The following is a 19,218-nucleotide window of genomic DNA, read 5'->3' as shown; positions in this document are numbered from 1 at the left end:
TCCAAGCATCTACTACTCTTTCAGTGAAATAATATTTTCTCACGTTGCTTTTGATCTTTCCCCCAACTAACTTCAGATTGTGTCCCCTTGTTCTTGTGTTCACTTTCCTATTAAAAACACTTCCCTCCTGAACCTTATTTAACCCTTTAACATATTTAAATGTTTCGATCATGTCCCCCCTTTTCCTTCTGTCCTCCAGACTATACAGACTGAGTACACAAGGAAAAGGGGGGACATGATCGAAACATTTAAATATGTTAAAGGGTTAAATAAGGTTCAGGAGGGAAGTGTTTTTAATAGGAATGTGAACCTTCTGACTGGTGTCAAAAGAAACCCCAACAGCAACACTTCTGCAGACTAATGATTAATAAAATATAGCAGTCCTGGTTAAGAGAGAACATGTAGAACTGTGGAAACAGCGTGATGAAGGCACATAATCTGATATGCCCAGGCATTTTCAGTTTGTAGCATATTAAAGGGGAAAGGAAGGGGGGGGGAGAACAGAGCAGAGTCTGTTGGGAGTTTCTTTCTTTCTTTCTTTTTTCTTCATGCAAACAGAGTAGACAAAAGGGGCTGAGCCAAGACAGCCAGCCGCAAGGGAGAGAGAAGGGTGGGGGAGAGAAAGTTTGCAAACCAGATCAAAAAGCTGGCTTCCGAACGAGTTTTAGAAACTGCTGTTAAGACAGAACCTCTCCTAAGGTGATACTTTGCAGAGGGTCTGCCAGGTGAAACATGTTCAATGCTTTGGAGAAAGAGAGAGCTGTTGTGTCATTCCTTCAAGTAGACTTTGCTATGTTGGAGAGAAATGTCTATGAATGTTGCTCTCCTTCTGGCTGTCTTTCTCGCCCCTGTTTCAGGAGCCTCTCGTCTTTCCCTCGCAGGTTGTAAGAACGTCCACTATGACCTGGTCTTCCTGCTGGACACTTCCTCCAGCGTGGGCAAAGAAGATTTCGAGAAGGTCCGTCAATGGATAGCCCACCTGGTGGACACTTTTGAGATTGGACCCGACAAAACCCGCGTCGGCGTCGTCCGATACAGCGATCGGCCGACCACTGAGTTTGACCTTGGAAGTTATGGGACTCAGCAAGAGATCAAAGAGGCTGCAAAGGGCATCAAGTACCATGGAGGGAACACAAACACTGGAGATGCCCTCAGGTACATCAATAGTTACAGCTTTTCCACACAGGCCGGTGGGAGGCCAAATGACAACGCCATCAAAAAGGTTGTGATCCTCCTGACTGACGGCAGGAGCCAGGATTACGTCTTGAGTCCTGCCTCGGTGGCGCATAAGGCCGGCATCCGGATTTTTGCGGTGGGTGTCGGGGATGTGCTGAAAGAGGAACTGGATGAAATTGCCTCCGAGCCCAAATCGGCTCACGTCTTCCACGTCTCCGATTACAATGCTATTGATAAGATACGGGAGGAGCTGAGAAGACGGCTTTGCGAGAGTAAGTAAGCGAGTAACCGAGAGTAAACTATGGACCAAGAAATAGTGGCAGGTGCACGGCAGTGATGGGCTCTTACGGGTACGGTCAGATACATAGAACCGGTAGAAAAAGGGTTTCCCTATCGCAGTAAATGAGTTTGAATGTGTATAATATTAGAAGAGCTGTGCATGCGTATATGTATGTATGTACATACACATATGTGTTATATAGTAGACTGTTGTGGTTAGCTCTGGCCCAGCTCCTGCCCCAAGGACTGTGGATGTGGGGGAGACATCCACATGCTGCAGGCCTGTTTTGCCCCCGGTGGAATCTGCTGATGAAGGCTCCTCTGACCAAGAAGACATGAGTGACAGGGAGGAGGAGAGTGTGGCAGACAGCTCAGAAGGAGATCAATTATCTAGCTCCTCCTTGGATTCAGAACAAGAGTTAATGATACAGCCACGCATGCGGAGAGCGATGCATAGGCAGCAACAACTGAGAGATTATTATCAAAGAAAATGAGGCCCCCTGTGGTTGGGTGGGGCTGTGGTAATTAGTGAGGCTGCTATAAATAGCAGCCTGTGGGTTTGGCCATTGTGGAGGATTATCTGATCGTTTGTTGAGTTTCGTGACTGCTTTACTGACTTTGACTTTTTGTGTGCTGATTTTTCCCTGCTTTGAAACTAAACCAGAGCAAAGTGTGTTTCACTTTGTGAAAGAAGGACTTTGAATTGCCTCACAGCTGCCAGCTAAGTATCACAGGACTGATAAGGGACTTGTATAAATTACCAGTTTGTTTGGAGAGGAGTGTTCTTTGCTATACCAAAAAAGGGCTTAGTTTGAGTGAATTTTCATTATAAAGAACATTGTTTTGAATTTTCAAACGTGTGTGTGTGTGAAATTTGTACCTGTGAATTTTTGGGAGGATTCTACCAGAGAGCCCGACAGAACAGTAGACAATGTATGTTTTTGTGTGCCTGTGTGTAATATGTATGTACACATATGGCATATATACATAGAATTAAATAGCATATTTTGGATGTTCAGTAGTAGTAAATAGATAGGGAAATTGTATCTTTTTGAGGCGAGGAGAGGCCAGGCACCCTAACCATAACCCTAACCCTTGACGTGAGTGATGTTAAGTTGGCCACTTTTAAGCCAGTCACATGACCTTTAAGCCACCCCCCAGTCACATGATCATCAAGCCAATCCCACCTGGTCACATGATCGGCAGGCCACACCCACAAAATAAGCTACGTCCACAGTATGGTAGTAAATTATTTTGCAGCCCTTCACTGCATGGGTTGGTTTAATGAAGAGCAAGCCTGTGAATTTTACCTCTCTCTCAGTGTAGGAAAAGGGCTGTGTTCCCAAAAGCCTTACCAGACAAATTAGACCACCTATTAGTCAATGTATTACAAAATTCATGCCTTGGTTACATATGTGTTAGCAAAAACTTCAGAAGAGAAGGATTTAGGGATAGTGATTTCTGACAGTCTCAAAATGGGTGAGCAGTGTGGTCGGGCGGTAGGAAAGGCAAGTAGGATGCTTGGCTGCATAGCTAGAGGTATAACAAGCAGGAAGAGGGAGATTGTGATCCCCTTATATAGAGCGCTGGTGAGACCACATTTGGAGTACTGTGTTCAGTTCTGGAGACCTCACCTACAAAAAGATATTGACAAAATTGAACGGGTCCAAAGACGGGCTACAAGAATGGTGGAAGGTCTTAAGTATAAAACGTATCAGGAAAGACTTCATGAACTCAATCTGTATAGTCTGGAGGAGAGAAGGAAAAGGAGGGACATGATCGAAACATTTAAATATGTTAAAGGGTTAAATAGGGTTCAGGAGGGAAGTGTTTTTAATAGGAAAGTGAACACAAGAACAAGGGGACACAATCTGAAGTTAGTTGGGGGAAAGATCAAAGGCGACATGAGAAAATATTATTTTACTGAAAGAGTAGTAGATCCTTGGAACAAACTTCCAGCAGACGTGGTTGGTAAATCCACAATAACCAAATTTAAACATGCCTGGCATAAACATATATCCATTGTAAGATAAAATACAGGAAATAGTATAAGGGCAGACTAGATGGACCATGAGGTCTTTTTCTGCCGTCAGTCTTCTATGTTTCTATGTTTCTATATGTAGCCATCTACATAAACAAACAAAAATGTGAAGTTTCTCAATCATCCTGGTCGTGGTTGTCCCAAAAGTGCTTTTTCAAAAAAAAAACACCTTGTTTTTTTCCTCATTGAAAACCTTTCACTTCTCATCCAAGAAGCTTCTTCAGTTCTGACTTCTTCAGTTCTGAGAAGTGAAATGTTTTCAAAGAGGAAAAAAACTCCAAGAAAGTCTAGTTGCCTTTTGGAAAATGCACTTTTGGGACAAACTGAAGAGTTTTGCATAAAGGTTTAGAGAGAAATGTACCGTTTATCATTACAGATACTTCTGGATATTCTTAATTGGGGGAGACCAATTTAGTTTTCCTTCCGTCCTTTGAAATTTCATCAGGATAAAGTTTGAGAAAATCATTTTTTCCATAAACTGATCAAAGTATTGACTAGATTTAAGGCTTTTTTGCTGGAGTGTTCATTTTGAATGTTATCCATTAATTATATTAGGGCAAACATGATAAGTTGTTGTTGTTTTTTCTTTTAGAATAGAATAGAATATAATTTTTCTTTTATTGGCCAAGTGTGATTGGACACACAAGGAATTTGTCTTGATGCATATGCTCTCAGCGTACATAAAATGAAATATACATTTCTGAAGAATCATGGTGTACGACACTTAATGATTGTCATAGGGGTCAAATAAGCAATGAAGAAGCAATATTAATAAAAATCTTAGGATATAAGCAACAAGTTACGGTCATACAGTCAACATGGGAGGAAATGGGTGATAGGAATGATGAGAAAAACTAGTAGAATAGAAGTGCAGATTTAGTAGAAAGTCTGACAGTGTTGAGGCCCCCCCGAGGAAGCATGGAGCAATACCAGGGGGGGCATGTGACCCCAGGGAACAGGGAGTATGGGTTTTTTGCACCAAACAATAGCACACAGCACAGATCAGGAGATATGAAGTGCATATAACAAACCTTAAGAGACACCATGGAAAAATATTTAACAGGGATGAAAAGAAAGGAGGAGAGAGACGGAGATAATGAGACAAACGTTAAGTCTCCCATGTAGCACTTGGCTTCATTGTGACTATGGTGGGAGACGAGGAAAGATCTGTATATTTATTGTGTCTAAAAATGTTGGCATTTGGACAGCATGAAGCCAAATAAATTAAGGCTTCACTTAAACACATTGCACCCCAATCACACTGATAAGCCACTTGAGTTTTTTTCAGCAAAAACATGCCAAATATTGCACACAATTGTCCACAGTGGAGAGGGGAGGGTGCAAAATATTTACGTTTTATTGAGGGGGGTGTAACAGAATATAACTGAGAAGCCCTGCTTTATAGGAATAATCCACACTCTATAGAAGCCTGCTGAAGAATGGTGACCAGTGACAGAAAGATCTCTAGATCCTGGATATTCTGCAGCTGAGCAGATGATTGTGAGACTGACAGTTTTATTGCACTTAGACAACTGTTTTCCTGGATGCAATAATGATTTGTGGTTTGACTGGCAGCCAGAGAGAAAAGGATTGAAAAGGAAATATGTGTGAGCGTATTTGTGTATTTGCAGACTTTCACTCTCTTACATGACATGTTCTGTGCTTTTGATCTATGTTATTGTTAACTGCCAAACAACTGTTCATCAAAACCATGAACTTCATCGCCAGAAATAATGACAACTACAACAAACTCAGATCCAGACCAGATCTAACTCTACTTCAACACATCTGCTCTCATGAACTACGGGCCGATGCATTACTTGACTCAGTAGTGTCAACCCCTAACCCCAAACATTTTTCCCTTAGACTATCCACGATTGACCTCTCCAGGTTCCTTAGAGGTCAGTAAGGGGCATGCATAAGTGCACCAGTGTGCCTTCCGTCCCCTGTCCAATTGTCTCTCCTTATCTCATTTATCTTTTCTTCCTTTCAAATATGTTCACCTATACTTTTATATCTTTTCTTCTATTCTTTTCTTTACTTATATTATTACATATCTTTTTCTTCAATGTGTATTATGTATTGGAATAAATAAATAAACAAACAAACAAACAAACAAATAAATAGTTAGTTTAATCCAGGGATCAACAGGTGGACAATTAGAGCCAGTGGTTAGATGATCACCGTGTTATCCAGCTCTCATGGGATTTTGTATCAAAGTTGTCTGATATTTTTAAAACCGATAAGTCTTGAACCTGATATTATTTTACACACCCTTTTCATACTTAGTAGTGAGTAAATTGGATTGTCCAGCTAATTAATGTCCCTTACCAGGGGTGTACATGGCTTGTTTTGAAGCTGCTCGGTTATTTATATTAATTAAAATTGCTGAGCTCATGTAGGGTCCTGAACTCTCCTTGATCCTCGCCAATTTATACCCAAAGGCAAGACTTCCTACTTTCAAACTCCACAGCGTTACACCATGGTGAGTCTAGCTGACATTCTCATTTGATCGATGTCACACTTCGCTGTGATAATATATCACTCTATATTGGAGTTTACAACTTGAAGGAGGAAAATAATAATCTTCTAGGGAATCTGGCATTACAGAGGAAAGGAAAAATATGTTCTGTCCTCCCACACTCAATGATTCTGTCAAATATAATGATCACTCTATTTGCAATGCAGCTTAGATGCAGTGCAACAAGACTGTTTTATTATTTTTCTCCGAAAAAGAATTGCAGCTTATTTTTTAAAAATCCTTAATTATGTTATGGTCATTGCTTTGAAACAATCCCTTCATTTCAAGAAATGATGCTCCCCCTCTGAACTGTCTTTGCCTCCAGTGACATTAATATTTATCAAAATCTGAATATGTCTCGTAGTGTAGTATTAATCTTTTTTTTTTAATGGGACTGAATGAAAAAAAAAATTCTGGTCTATTACTTTCTGAATATGAGAAAAGATTTAATATTGGCTCCAACAAAACCAGGTAATAATTTTGAACATAGAAACATAGAAGACTGATGGCAGAAACAGACCTCATGATCCATCTAGTCTGCCCTTATACTATTTTCTGTATTTTATCTTAGGATAGATATATGTTTATCCCAGGCATGTTTAAATTCAGTTACTGTGGATTTATCTACCACGTCTGCTGGAAGTTTGTTCCAAGGATCTACTACTCTTTCAGTAAAATAATATTTTCTCATGTTGCTTTTGATCTTTCCCCCAACTAACTTCAGATTGTGTCCCCTTGTTCTTGTGTTCACTTTCCTACTAAAACACTTCCCTCCTGGACCTTATTTAACCCTTTGACATATTTAAATGTTTCGATCATGTCCCCACTTTTCCTTCTGTCCTCCAGACTATACAGATTGAGTTCATTAAGTCTTTCCTGATACGTTTTATGCTTAAGTTAAGACCTTCCACCATTCTTGTAGCCCGTCTTTGGACCCGTTCAATTTTGTCAATATCTTTTTGTAGGTGAGGTCTCCAGAACTGAACACAGTATTCCAAATGTGGTCTCACCAGCACTCTATATAGCGGGATCACAATCTCCCTCTTCCTGCTTGTTATAAATCTAGCTATGCAGCCAAACATATTGCTCTTTCATCTAAATCTGTTTAAAATGTATACAGGTAGTCTTTGACTTAGAATAGTTCATTCAATGACCATTTGAGGTCACAACAGCACCAACAAAAATGACTTATAACCATTTTCCACACTTATGACCATTGCAGCATCCCCAGGGTCAGCTGATCAAAATCCAGAAATTTGGTAACTGATTCATATTTATGAAGGTTGTGGTGTCCTGGTATCATGGGATCAGCTTTTGTCACCTTCTGAAGCCAGATTCACTTAACAACAATGTTATTCACTTAACCACTGCATGGATTTACTTAACAACGGGGGCAATAAAGGTCATGAAATGGGGCAAAACTCACTTAATAAATATATCACTTAGCAACATAAATTTTGGGCTCATAAGTCTAGGGCTACCTTGTCAGGGTTCCAAGTAATACACCCCTAGCAAACAGAAGTACGAGGCAAGTAGATTCTTCAAAGAACAAGTTTATTGGATATATCATATTGGCAGAAACTAGTGAAAAATGACAGAGGAAGGAAGATAGGTAAGTGGGAGGGTACATGGTGATAGATAGATAGATAGATAGATAGATAGATAGATAGATAGATAGATAGATAGATAGATAGACAGAGATAGATAGACAGACAGACAGACAGACAGACAGACAGACACATACAGAGGTAGGTAGGTAGGTCGGTAGGTCGACAGACAGACAGACAGACAGACAGACAGACAGAAAAACAGACAGACAGAAAAACAGACAGACAGAAAAACAGACAGACAGAAAAACAGACAGACAGATAATAGACAAACAGACACATACAGATGTGGGTAGGTAGGTAGGTAGGTGGGTGGGTGGGTGGGTGGGTGGATGGCTGGCTGGCTGGATGGATGGACTGAGAAAACATCAAGAACTGTTGTGGCCCACCCGCATCCCACACAGCTGGTCATGGATCCCAAGGATTGAGAGATGGTTGTGGCCTGGTACCTTAGATCCATGTACTTGGCACCCGAGTCTGATAGCGAGGAGGTTGGAGAGGATGTGGTGTTAGAGGCTGAATGCCAACTAGGGCCTTCTGTACCTCTCAAGGTGCACATGAGTGACTTAGAATAAGAGGAGGAGCACCTTCTTGATGCTAGGGTATGCAGAGTTACCAGAAAGCACGAGTGGCTAAGCAAGAGGAGGTCTCTGTGTGAATAGATCTCTAGAACAATTGGCCACACCCTTAGGCTATTTAAGGTTGAACCACGTGATGTTTCAGTGCGGAAGTCAACTTTCGTTATGTTCCAGATATCCGCTCGGATTTCTCTCTTGGGATATTATTATTTCAATGATGAATTACGAACTGGGGAGTTGGGATCATTATCTCCAGGCATCCTGCCAACAGAGTGAGTCAGTTAATAAGAGCTGTGAGCTCCGAGAAAATATCTCCGGGACCGCCTTCTGCTGCACGAATCCCAGCGACCAGTTAGGTCTCACAGAGTTGGCCTTCTCCGTCGACTAAACAATGTCGTTTGGCAGGACCCAGGAGAAGAGCCTTCTCTGTGGTGGCCACGACCTGCTGGAACCAGCTCCCCCCGGATATTAGAACTGCCCCCACCCTCCTTGCTTTTCGTAAAGTTCTTAAGACCCATCTCTGCCATCAGGCATGGGGGAACTGAGACATCTCCCCCGGGCCTATACAGTTTATACATGGTATGTTTGTGTGTATGTTTGCTTTTAATAATGGGGTCTTTAGTGTTTTTTAAATTATTAGATTTGTTCCTACATTGTTCTTGTTATTGTTGTGAGCCGCCCCGAGTCTACGGAGAGGGGCAGCATACAAATCTAATTAATAATAATAATAATAATAATAATAATAATAATAATAATAATAATCTGTGAGTTTGGGTTTTTGTTTTGGACTCTAATTAGCAGCTGGCACCAATTGGACTTATTTCTTGCTTTGTTGCTAGATTTTTAAATCCAAACCTCCCTTCTCCTAAAATATTAGAATTACAGTAGTCCCTCCCTATACCGCGCTTCACCTACTGCGGCTTCACTTCATCGCGGGTTTCTGAGGAAGTCGATCGGCAGATTTAAACAGCCCGCCGAACTTGATCGGCAGGTTTTTCAAAAAAAACAAACATCTAAAATTGTAAATACTGTATTTAAATACTGTATCTAAAATAAATACTGTGTGGGAAGGGTTTATAAACACTTAAAACAATGAAAACTTACCAAACAATTACAATATAAATACTTAAATAAGTACTATCAGTCGATTAATTCCCCATCGCAGATTTCACCTATCGCGGCCAGGTCTGGAACGTAACACCAGCGATAGGTGAGGGACTACTGTACATGTTTAAATCTTGTAAAATCAGTGTGTGTGGGCCTATTTCTTGCTGGGCTCGTTGCTGGGACAGAACAAAGACCCATGAACCACTGTACCTATGTTATTGTCTACTGCAAAGGACATTCATTCCATTAGCAGTTTTATTGCTGTCTCGATTCCACAAAACCATTTCATGAATCAAGAATGGAGATCAAAAATACTCCTTTTGAATTAATATATAATAGTTCTTCTTAGAAAATGAAACAAAAAACCCCAGTAACTGCTCCAGCAATAATTTTTATGGTTAGTGGGGGGAAATGAGTGATCTTTAGAAAACAATGCTTGCCTTTATATTCCATCCACCCTTCATCTCCAGGGCTGGAACCAAGAGTTCCAGAATCCATGCCATGTCAAAAACTGGATGGTTGTTATGTATCTATTTATCTAGTGATTTATCAAGTTATTTCTCAGATACTGGGAAACAAAAACTCAAACAAGTCTGGAACTTCTCTGAGGACCTTTGTCTGCTTTCTATGCCTCTGAATGGCTTTTCCTTTCCTCACTGCATTTCATCCTTCTGATACTTTGAAGTCAATGAAAAAAAACCTAATTTTAGCTCACTCCAAAGGAATAGACAAGAATCTGGAAAAAATGTATTCCTGTAATGCTGCCAAATGTTTGGGTGTCATAGGCACCAGACACTTTGATCAGTCCCCATTCAGCTAGAAGTCATTTGCTCATTAAAATGGCACCAGGCCAGGTTATCTCCGGGACCGCCTTCTGCCACACGAATCCCAGCGACCAATTAGGTCCCACAGATTGGGCCTTCTCTGGGTCCTGACAACTAAATAATGTCGATTGGCGGGACCCAGGGGAAGAGCCTTCTCTGTGGCGGCCCCGGCCCTCTGGAACCAGCTCCCCCCAGAGATTAGAATAGCCCCCACCCTTCTTGCCTTTCGTAAGCTTCTTAAAACCCACCTCTGTCGTCAGGCATGGGGGAACTGAGATATTCTTTCCCCCTAGGCTTCTACAATTTATGTATGGTATGTTTGTATGTATGATTGGTTTTAAAATAAGGGTTTTTAGCTGCTTTAGTATTGGATTGTCACATGTTGTTTATACCACTGTTGTTAGCCGCCCCGAGTCTACGGAGAGGGGCGGCATACAAATCCAATAAATGAATGAATGAATGAATGGACAAATTCCCAGGGCCCTTTTGGAACATCAAGTTAACAAGATAAAATACAGAAAATAGTATAAGGGCAGACTAGATGGATCATGAGGTCTTTTTCTGCCGCCAGTTTTCTATGTTTCTATGTTTCTATGTAACCCTATTGCTCTCCTATATCTCCTATACCTTTCCTCTATTCCTGTATCTCTTCTTCTATTCTTTCATTGATATATTCTATTGCTATATCTTCTTTTCTATTATTTCTTAGATATATTTTACTATGAGTATCTCCTCTGTAACCTTCATCATGTATTTTACTATGTGTATATTGATATATAACCACTAAAACCCTCATTGTGTATTGGACAAAATAAATAAATAAGTAAGTAAGTAAGTAGGTAGGTAGGTAGGTAGGTAGGTAGGTAGGTAGGTAGGTAAGTAAGTAAGTAAGTAAGTAAGTAAGTAAGTAAGCAAGCAAGCAAGCAAGCAAACAAACAAACAAACAAACAAACAAACAAACAAACAAACAAACAAACAAACAAGCTGCTTTTTAAATTTCCCAGCCCGGACTTTAGTAGGAATGGAAAAACCTAACATCTCTCTTGTGCATGGCACATAGAACTTTCTTATGCTGAATCTTATGCCCAAAAATGGAAGGATACTTTGATTCGCACAATGAATTAATGGCTACAAAAGTTGTTGGAGTTAGCAGAGATCACATAACCGATTGCTTTGGTTAAAGGAAACAACAACAACACACAATCACCATATTTTTTGGACTATAAAACACACCCCTTTCCCCCCTAAAAGAAGGTGGAAATGTCGGTGTGTCTTATTTTATTTATTTACCTAGTTACTTAAATTTATACGCCGCTCTTCTCCAGTGGACTCAGGGCAGCGTACAGAATAAAACAAATACAATTTTTGGCCTCCTGAAGCCCCCCCCCCTCACCACATCCTATATTTGCAACAAAAAAAAATGGGGCAATTTTTTGCAAAAGTAGAATACACAGGGGTTTGGGGAAATCTGCAGAGTGCTGCTGGAGGACGGGGCCAGGTTGTTTTGTGCAAAAACAGGGGCGGTTTTGCCTTCCCCAGCCCCTAGGAGCACTCTGCAAGCCTCCTAAACCCTCGGCACCCCCCATTTTTACAAAAAAAACACAACCTGGGTGAAAAACGGGCTGGGTTTTTTTGCAAAAATTGGGGCATTTTTGCCTTACCTCAGCTCCCAGGACCACTCTGCAGGTTTGCCAAACCCTTTGTGTGCACCATTTTTTTTTGACAAACATGGGTGGGAAAAAAGGTCCATTTTTGTGGAAAATGGGCACGCAGAGGGTTTGGGAGGCTTACAGAGTGCTCCTGGGGGCTAGAGAGGACAAAAACTTATTTTTCTTTGAAAATGAATTTGAAATCTTGGTACATCCTATCCACCATTCCATCTTCTAGTCTCAAAAATATGGTACCTTTGTTTCTACTTGGAAACCGCTTCTGGATTTTTGGGGTGGACAAACACAAAGCTTTGATTTCAGGTTTTATCACTTAGATAGGTTTGTTGTTATAAGAAATGGCTAGTTTATATTATTGTGTAAAAGCAAAAAGTTGAGGTTTCTCCCTGGGGAAGCCAGATTCACCTAATAACTGTGTTACCTACTTAATGACTGTGGTGAACTATGGCAAAATGATTAGGGGACTTGAAACCAAGACTTAAGAAAAGAGAGATTGCATGGATAGCCTAGAGAAAAGGAGGGCCAGAGGGGACATGATAGCTGTATACAGGTATATGAGGGGTTGCCACAGAGAGGAGGGGGCCACTCTATTCTCCAGAGCACCAGAGGGCCGGATGAGGAACAATGGCTGGAAGCTGACCAAGGAGAGATTCAACCTAGAAGTAAGGAAGAACTTCCTGATGGTCAGAGCGATCAACCAGTGGAACAACCTGCCTGCGGAGGTTGTGAACTCCCCAACTCTGGACACTTTCAAGAGGAGATTGGACTGCCATTTGGCTGGGGTGCTTTAGGATTCCTGCTCAGGCAGGGGGTTGGACTTGATGACCTGCATGGTCCCTTTCAACTCTAACAATAAATAAAAATAAATAAATAAATAAAATGAGGCTCAAATTCACTTGACAGCTGTCTTGATTAGCAATGGAAATTTTGGGTTCAGTTGTGGTCAGAGACTACCTGTATAGCAAGAAAAGTAAGAAAGTGTCTGGGTTCCTCCTTTTTATTTTATTTATTTATTTATTTATTTATTTATTGGATTTGTATGCCGCCCCTCTCCGTAGACTTGGGGCGGCTAACAACAGTGGTTAAAAACAACATGCGACAATCCAATACTACAACAGCTAAAAACCCTTATTTTAAAAACCAGTCATACATACAAACATACCATACATAAATTGTAGAAGCCTAGGGGGAAAAGAATATTTCAGTTCCCCCATGCCTGATGGCAGAGATGGGTTTTAAGGAGCTTACGAAAGGCAAGAAGGGTGGGGGCTATTCTAATCTCTGGGGGGAGTTGGTTCCAGAGGGCCGGGGCCACCACAGAGAAGGTTCTTCTCCTGGGTCCCGCCAAACGACATTGTTTAGTTGACGGGACCCAGAGAAGGCCCACTCTGTGGGACCTAACTGGTCGCTGGGATTCGTGCGGCAGAAGGCGGTCCCGGAGATAATCTGGTCCGGTGCCATGAAGGGCTTTATAGGTCATAGTAAGGTTATTTCAAAATAAATGCTAAGTTTATTTATTTTCAATTCCAAAATAGGTCTGTGTTTAATTGCTGCTGGAAGTGGGTGTAGATACAGCATTCTGGAACACTGAAGGGACTTATTGCTTGTGCCCACAAGAGGAATGAGCTTCCCTTTTTATAGCTTCAGCTAGAGGGGGACTCTCTCCTCCAAGGTTATTTTGGTAAACCCACATTACTTTGGTAAAATGAGATTTCCCCAAAGGCAAATATCATTGGGACCATAGGAGTAACCAAATCGGCTATTGACAATGGGTGGTTCAGCTAACCACTGGAGCAGAAACAGGCCCTAGCTTTCAAATACCAGGGAAGATTCCTTGCAACAAATTAGGGGTAGCAAACTGTAGCCTTTTGATCCACCTTTTTTGCGGTCTATGATTCCCCTCCAGGGATACATATTACATGACTGTAAGCATGTTTAGATGGGGAGGGAATAAACACTGCACTCAAAATAGGATTAGCATGTGGGTTGATTGAGGAAGAGAGGGAAAAGAGGAAGGACTGCAGTTTAAAAACAGGAGGGAAACAAAGCTTCCCCTAGGCCAAGTTGGGTTGGTTCACTCACCCCCTTCATAAGTCATTGCTCTCTTGGAAGGAAAATCCACCTGGCTTGGTTCCAAGCCGGGAGAAAGATGCTGGAAATAGCATGGAGGAAGGGGCCGGCTTAAAAAAATGTTAGCAATGGATTCTCTGCCCATTTGCTGGGTGGGCGTGGCCCAGTATCAGGTTGCAGCCGGTACATAGAAACATAGAAGATTGAAGGCAGAAAAAGACCTCATGGTCCATCTAGTCTGCCCTTATACTATTTTCTGTATTTTAATCTTAGGATGCATAGCTCTGTATATCTGGACACATCTTCTTGATCTTTCTGCTAATTCACCCCCATCTTCCTACCCAACTATCTACCCCAAATGTTGCAAGTTGGTTTCTATGAGCCAGATTAAACAGGCAGAACAACATAGTACTTATGCTTAGCCAATTCTTTTCTTCCTTTCATATACCTTCTCCTCTATTTTTATATCTTTTCTTCTATCCTTTTCTTTATATATAATACTTCATGTCTATTCTCTTCAATATGTACTGTATTGTGTATTGGACAAAATAAATAAATAAAATAAATAAAATACAATAAAATACAATAATAGTACTTAATAGTTGAAATGGAAATGATTTAATAGCTGACCAGCTGTTGTCATGCTGCAATACTGTAATTATGATGTAATGGTAGCATTGAGACAACAGGGAGATTTGACTCTTTTCCATTATAAGAGACTGTGTTATAAACAGGGACGGGCTGCTAGCCGGAACGCTAAATTGGGCTCACCGCTGCGGCTCGTGAGTGCTTGCAGGGGCAGTGTGATTTTGCTTCTGCACCTGTGGAGATAGCAAAATCACACATGGAGCCACAGGTATGCCCGTGTTTCAGTGAGGTTTTTTTGCTTCCACGCATGCGCAATTGATTTTTCACACTGATTTCTTCACCTCCAGCATTCCGACTCCCTAAAAATGTATCTTTAAAGTACAATATTTCCATTGATTTTGTGTTGGATGTCTTCCTTTGGATTCTATACAGTATCTGGCATTTCCAGGCACATAATTTCTTACTAACAGAACTGATCAAGTGCTACTGTTTTCATTTTATTTTTTCCTATGAGAAAATATTATTTTACTGAAAGAGTAGTAGATCCTTGGAACAAACTTCCAGCAGACGTGGTTGGTAAATCCACAGTAACCGAATTTAAACATGCCTGGGATAAACATATATCCATTGTAAGATAAAATACAGGAAATAGTATAAGGGCAGACTAGATGGACCATGAGGTCTTTTTCTGCCGTCCGTCTTCTATGTTTCTATGTTTCTATCACCATTTTCTTTTCAAACCTGAAAACTGCAGTTTTTTTACCCAACTAAGCCTGCAAAACTGGAGCCAAAAAAGAAAAGCTGTAATGACAACAGTTGGAAGCCTTTAAAATTTCAAGGGCTTTTCCTGGGGAACTCTATTTGACCGTGACAATAAAATGTTCTCCACACGAGAGCATTTTTTTTATTGAAACACTTGAGTTGAAAGTATGTGCAGCTCCAGCGAAAGCAAAAACCATTTTTCAATGTCACAGGGAGTAAAGGGAGCTAGTAACCGGAAAAAAAATTGTACCATAACAATTCAGATTTTTTTCAGCGTTCTGTGTAAAAGCATTTATTTGCACAGGTGAATCTGTTTTATCAGTCGATCTGTGATGTTAACACTGCTTCTGAGAAAATTTAAATCAGAGTTTAAATCGGAGAGGGGCGGCATACAAATCTAATTATTATTATTATATCCATAAAACACAGCAAATAGCCTAGCTCTGTTAAAAAAGTGCTATTGCTAACATGTTGTAAGCCGCCCTGAGTTTAAGGAGAAGGGCGGCATAAAAATCAAATAAATAAATAAATAAAATAAATAAATGAAATCACTATGCTGGATTTCGTATTTCATCACCAGTCAGGCGCTTCCCAAGCACCTAGGACTGCGTGATGTAGTGGCGAATTATGTTTGTCTATCCCAGTAAAGCAGCCTTTTGCAATTGACAGATGGGGATTTTGTCAATTCCGTTGGTTTTCAAATGTCCGCTGAGATCCTTTGGCACTGCGCCTAGCGTGCCAAGTACCACTGGGACCACTTTCACTGGCTTATGCCAGAGTCGTTGCAGCTCGATTTTTAGATCTTCGTATTTCACTCATTTCTCTAGCTGCTTCTCCTCAATTCTGCTGTCCCCTGGGATTGCGATGTCGATGATCCATACTTTTTTTCCCTCCACAATCAAGATGTCTGGTGTGTTATGCTTCAGAATTCGGTCAGTCTGAAGTTGGAAGTCCCACAGTAGTTTTGCTTGCTCATTTTCAACCACTTTTTTGGGCTTATGATCCCACCAGTTCTTTGCCCCTGGTAAATGGTAGTTCTGGCACAAGTTCCAGTGGATCATCTGTGCCATAGCATCATGTCTATGCTTGTAGTCGGTCTGTATGATCTTTTTGCAGCAGCTGAGTATGAGATCGATTGTTTCATCTGTTTCTTTACAGAGTCTGCACTTTGGATCGTCTGTTGATTTTTCAATTCTGGCTTTGACAGCATTTGTTCTAATGGCCTGTTCTTGTGTCGCCAGTATTAGTCCTTCTGTCTCCTTTTTGAGTGTTCCACTTGTAAGCCATGACCAGGTCTTTTCTTTATCCATTTTGCCTTCAATTTTTTATTTTTATATTATTAATAATAATAATAATAATAATAATAAGAAGAAGAAGAAGAAGAAGAAGAAGAAGTGTTTTTCCAATCTTTCAGCTTTGTGGACTTCAATTCCCCTTTGATGAATTCTGGGATTGAAGTTTGCACTTCCAGAAGGTGCCAAGCAGGGGTGGGTTCTATTTATCTTCCCCACTGGTTCGCAACCAGAAAGGATACTCAAACTGCCCAAGGAGCTGCTGATACAGTTATACAAAGGAATCACTGAGTTTGTCATTTGCACCTCTATCACTGTCTGGTTTGGTTCTGCAACCCAACAACACCGACACACAGTAATGGGCAGCCAACTGTCACACTGGGTGTGGCTTATTTTGTGGGTATGGCTTGATGGTCATGTGACTGGGTAGGAGTGGCTTGCTGGCCATGTGACCAGGTGGGAGTGGCTTGAACAAGCATCGTCGTTCAAGTGAACTGTTAAGCCCTCGACTTATAACCACCAGTGTCGCTTGCTGGGGTGACAATTTGCTTTGCGTTTCCCATGCTCTCCTACTTGTGTCGCCCCCTGCCTCAAGCTGGGTAGCTAGGTGAATGGGTGCCAATCAGCTGTTGAGAAAAGAGGGGGGAGGAAAAGGGCCCCTGCAACTCCTGCCGGTACAGGTCTCCCTGCCGCTTTCCGAGGAGGAGGAGGACTGGAGGTGAGGATATAAAAATATCAGAGAGCCGAGGCAGAGTTACAAGGTTATTACTGCCACACGATGCCCTTTCATCTCAGCTGCTGGTGGAGTGAGGATTTGGCGAGGGGAAAAAGATGGCAGCCCTTTGGCGTGGTGCAGCACGGCTCTCGTCTTTTTCCCCTGCTGCTGCGTGCTCCTCACTTTTTCCTCTTTCCTCCTTCCTGGCCTCGGGAGGTGGTTGTGTGAGGCTGGAGGGGATCTGGGCAGGAGAGAGGGCAGCTTGTCCGAGGGCAGGAAGGAGGAAAGAGGAAAAAAGCAAGGAGCGCAGATGCCGAAGCAGCAGCAGGGGAAAAATGAGTGACTGCCACTGGTCAGCTGGAGCTTCGCACACAGCTTCATTTTCACCCGTGGAACTGTATTCCACCCTGTCCTTCCTGCTATCCACCAATTATTGTTTTTCTACAAAAGTGTCTTCATTATTTATCTGCACTGGTTTCTGAATGGCCACACTACAAATTCTGGTACCTAGACAAGTCCTATCCAGCTGTTGCATAGCTCGGTATATCTAGACACATCTTCCTGATCTTTCTGCTAATTCATCCCCATCTTCCTACCCAACTATCTACCCCAAAAGTTGCAAGTTGGTTTCTATGAGCTGGATTAAACAGGCAGAACAACATAGTACTTAGGCTGAGTCAATTCCTTTTCTAAGGGGAACTGAGCGGTCTCTTCACAGCATTTTTCCTAGTGCAAAACACATTGATGAAGCAAATCTAAGTTCACACAGCCCTAGCTAGCATCAATAGAACTGTGCAAACATTTACTTGGCAGGTGGCTGCAGTCAAAAAGTCACTTGGGTCTTGACTACTGAGGGTTGAAGCTAGTGAGAGGTGGGGTGGGGAAAGCAAACTCAGGAAAGGTGTTCCCCTTCAAAGCTGGGAAAAGAACATCTAAGAGACTATTGATTTATAAAAGTTGGCAGAAAAACCCTAGAATTTTTCAAGGTTGAAAGGCAGAGGATTTGATTCCGACAAATTGATCTTCTGCACTGTTAATAACTCCTTTTGTATCTGCCATAAAAGCTGTTTATTTAGCCCGGCTGTGCATTAGAGGCATCTGCATTTAGTTATTGAGCGGGGAATTGAATCTTTGAGAGGAGCATTATACCCATATCTGATAGCAAAGCATTGTTCATTGTGTTGAGAGATGTTTAGTGATGGGTGAACCAAACTCGCACAATTCGGGTTCATAACGAATTTTGCGGTGTTCGGTATGCCGAACACGAACCAGAAATCTTTTGAAACTTCGGGCAAAGTTCGGGGTCGTGTTCGGCATTCGGAGATTTGATGTCACCGGCAGGTTGCTAAGAACACCAAGGTGATCACTTCCTGGATTCCATAGATTCACCTTGGCGTCCTTAGCAACCTGCCAGTGATGTTAAAGCTCCGCCCCTGGAATTTCTTCATGGGAGGGATTCCCTGTTCAGGTTCGAGTTTGGGTTCGGTTCGGATTCGGCTGAATTTTGCATAAAGTTCATCCGAACTTGCCGAACCCGAACACCGTTGGGTTTGCCCATCACTAGAGATGTTAAGTGGAGAACAGCACAAGATGGTACCTGCACAATGAAACGGAAGAGAATTGTAATCGGATTAAACCATGAACCTGTGAGCACTGCGTTGCAAATATGGCAGCAGTTTGTGGCTATAGAATAAGAAAACAATGTTGTACATTGTTGGAGTAAATATTGGGAACAGTGCCAATCAATGTATTCAGTAGTGATGAACTTTTTCTATCCACTCTCCTATGGACACTATTATAAAGGTATTAGGAATGGAGGCAGCAGCTGAGGGGCTCCCTGGCTGGTCTTGTCTTTCTCCATGGGTTTCGAAGTCTTTCTTTCAGCTTGCCTTCTATAGGAAGAACTGAATCCATCCTTCTTTCAACTCACTTCTTCCCTGCCTCCTTCCTTCTTCCTTTCCATTCCTTCCATCTTTGCTCCCCATCTCCTT

The 19,218-nt window shown here is 41.7% G+C and overlaps 1 protein-coding gene across 1 annotated transcript in view; it reads left to right on the top strand.

Annotated features, from left to right (window-relative positions):
- Window positions 1-585: 585 nt before the first annotated feature.
- The window catches only part of COL22A1 (collagen type XXII alpha 1 chain), a 208,921-nt gene continuing 190,288 nt past the window's right edge, over window positions 586-19,218 (top strand). Inside the window, exon 1 of the mRNA XM_070748335.1 lies at window positions 586-1,448. Coding sequence (XP_070604436.1) covers window positions 806-1,448 — 643 coding nt within the window. The 5' untranslated portion in view covers window positions 586-805. The remainder of the gene's footprint in view (window positions 1,449-19,218) is intronic.

This window comes from Erythrolamprus reginae, chromosome 3, assembly GCF_031021105.1.
Source record: "Erythrolamprus reginae isolate rEryReg1 chromosome 3, rEryReg1.hap1, whole genome shotgun sequence".
In the NCBI taxonomy this organism is placed as follows: Eukaryota; Metazoa; Chordata; class Lepidosauria; order Squamata; family Dipsadidae; genus Erythrolamprus; species Erythrolamprus reginae.
The sequence above is the reverse complement of the archived record's forward strand: the minus strand, read 5'-3'. Positions and strand labels throughout refer to the sequence as shown.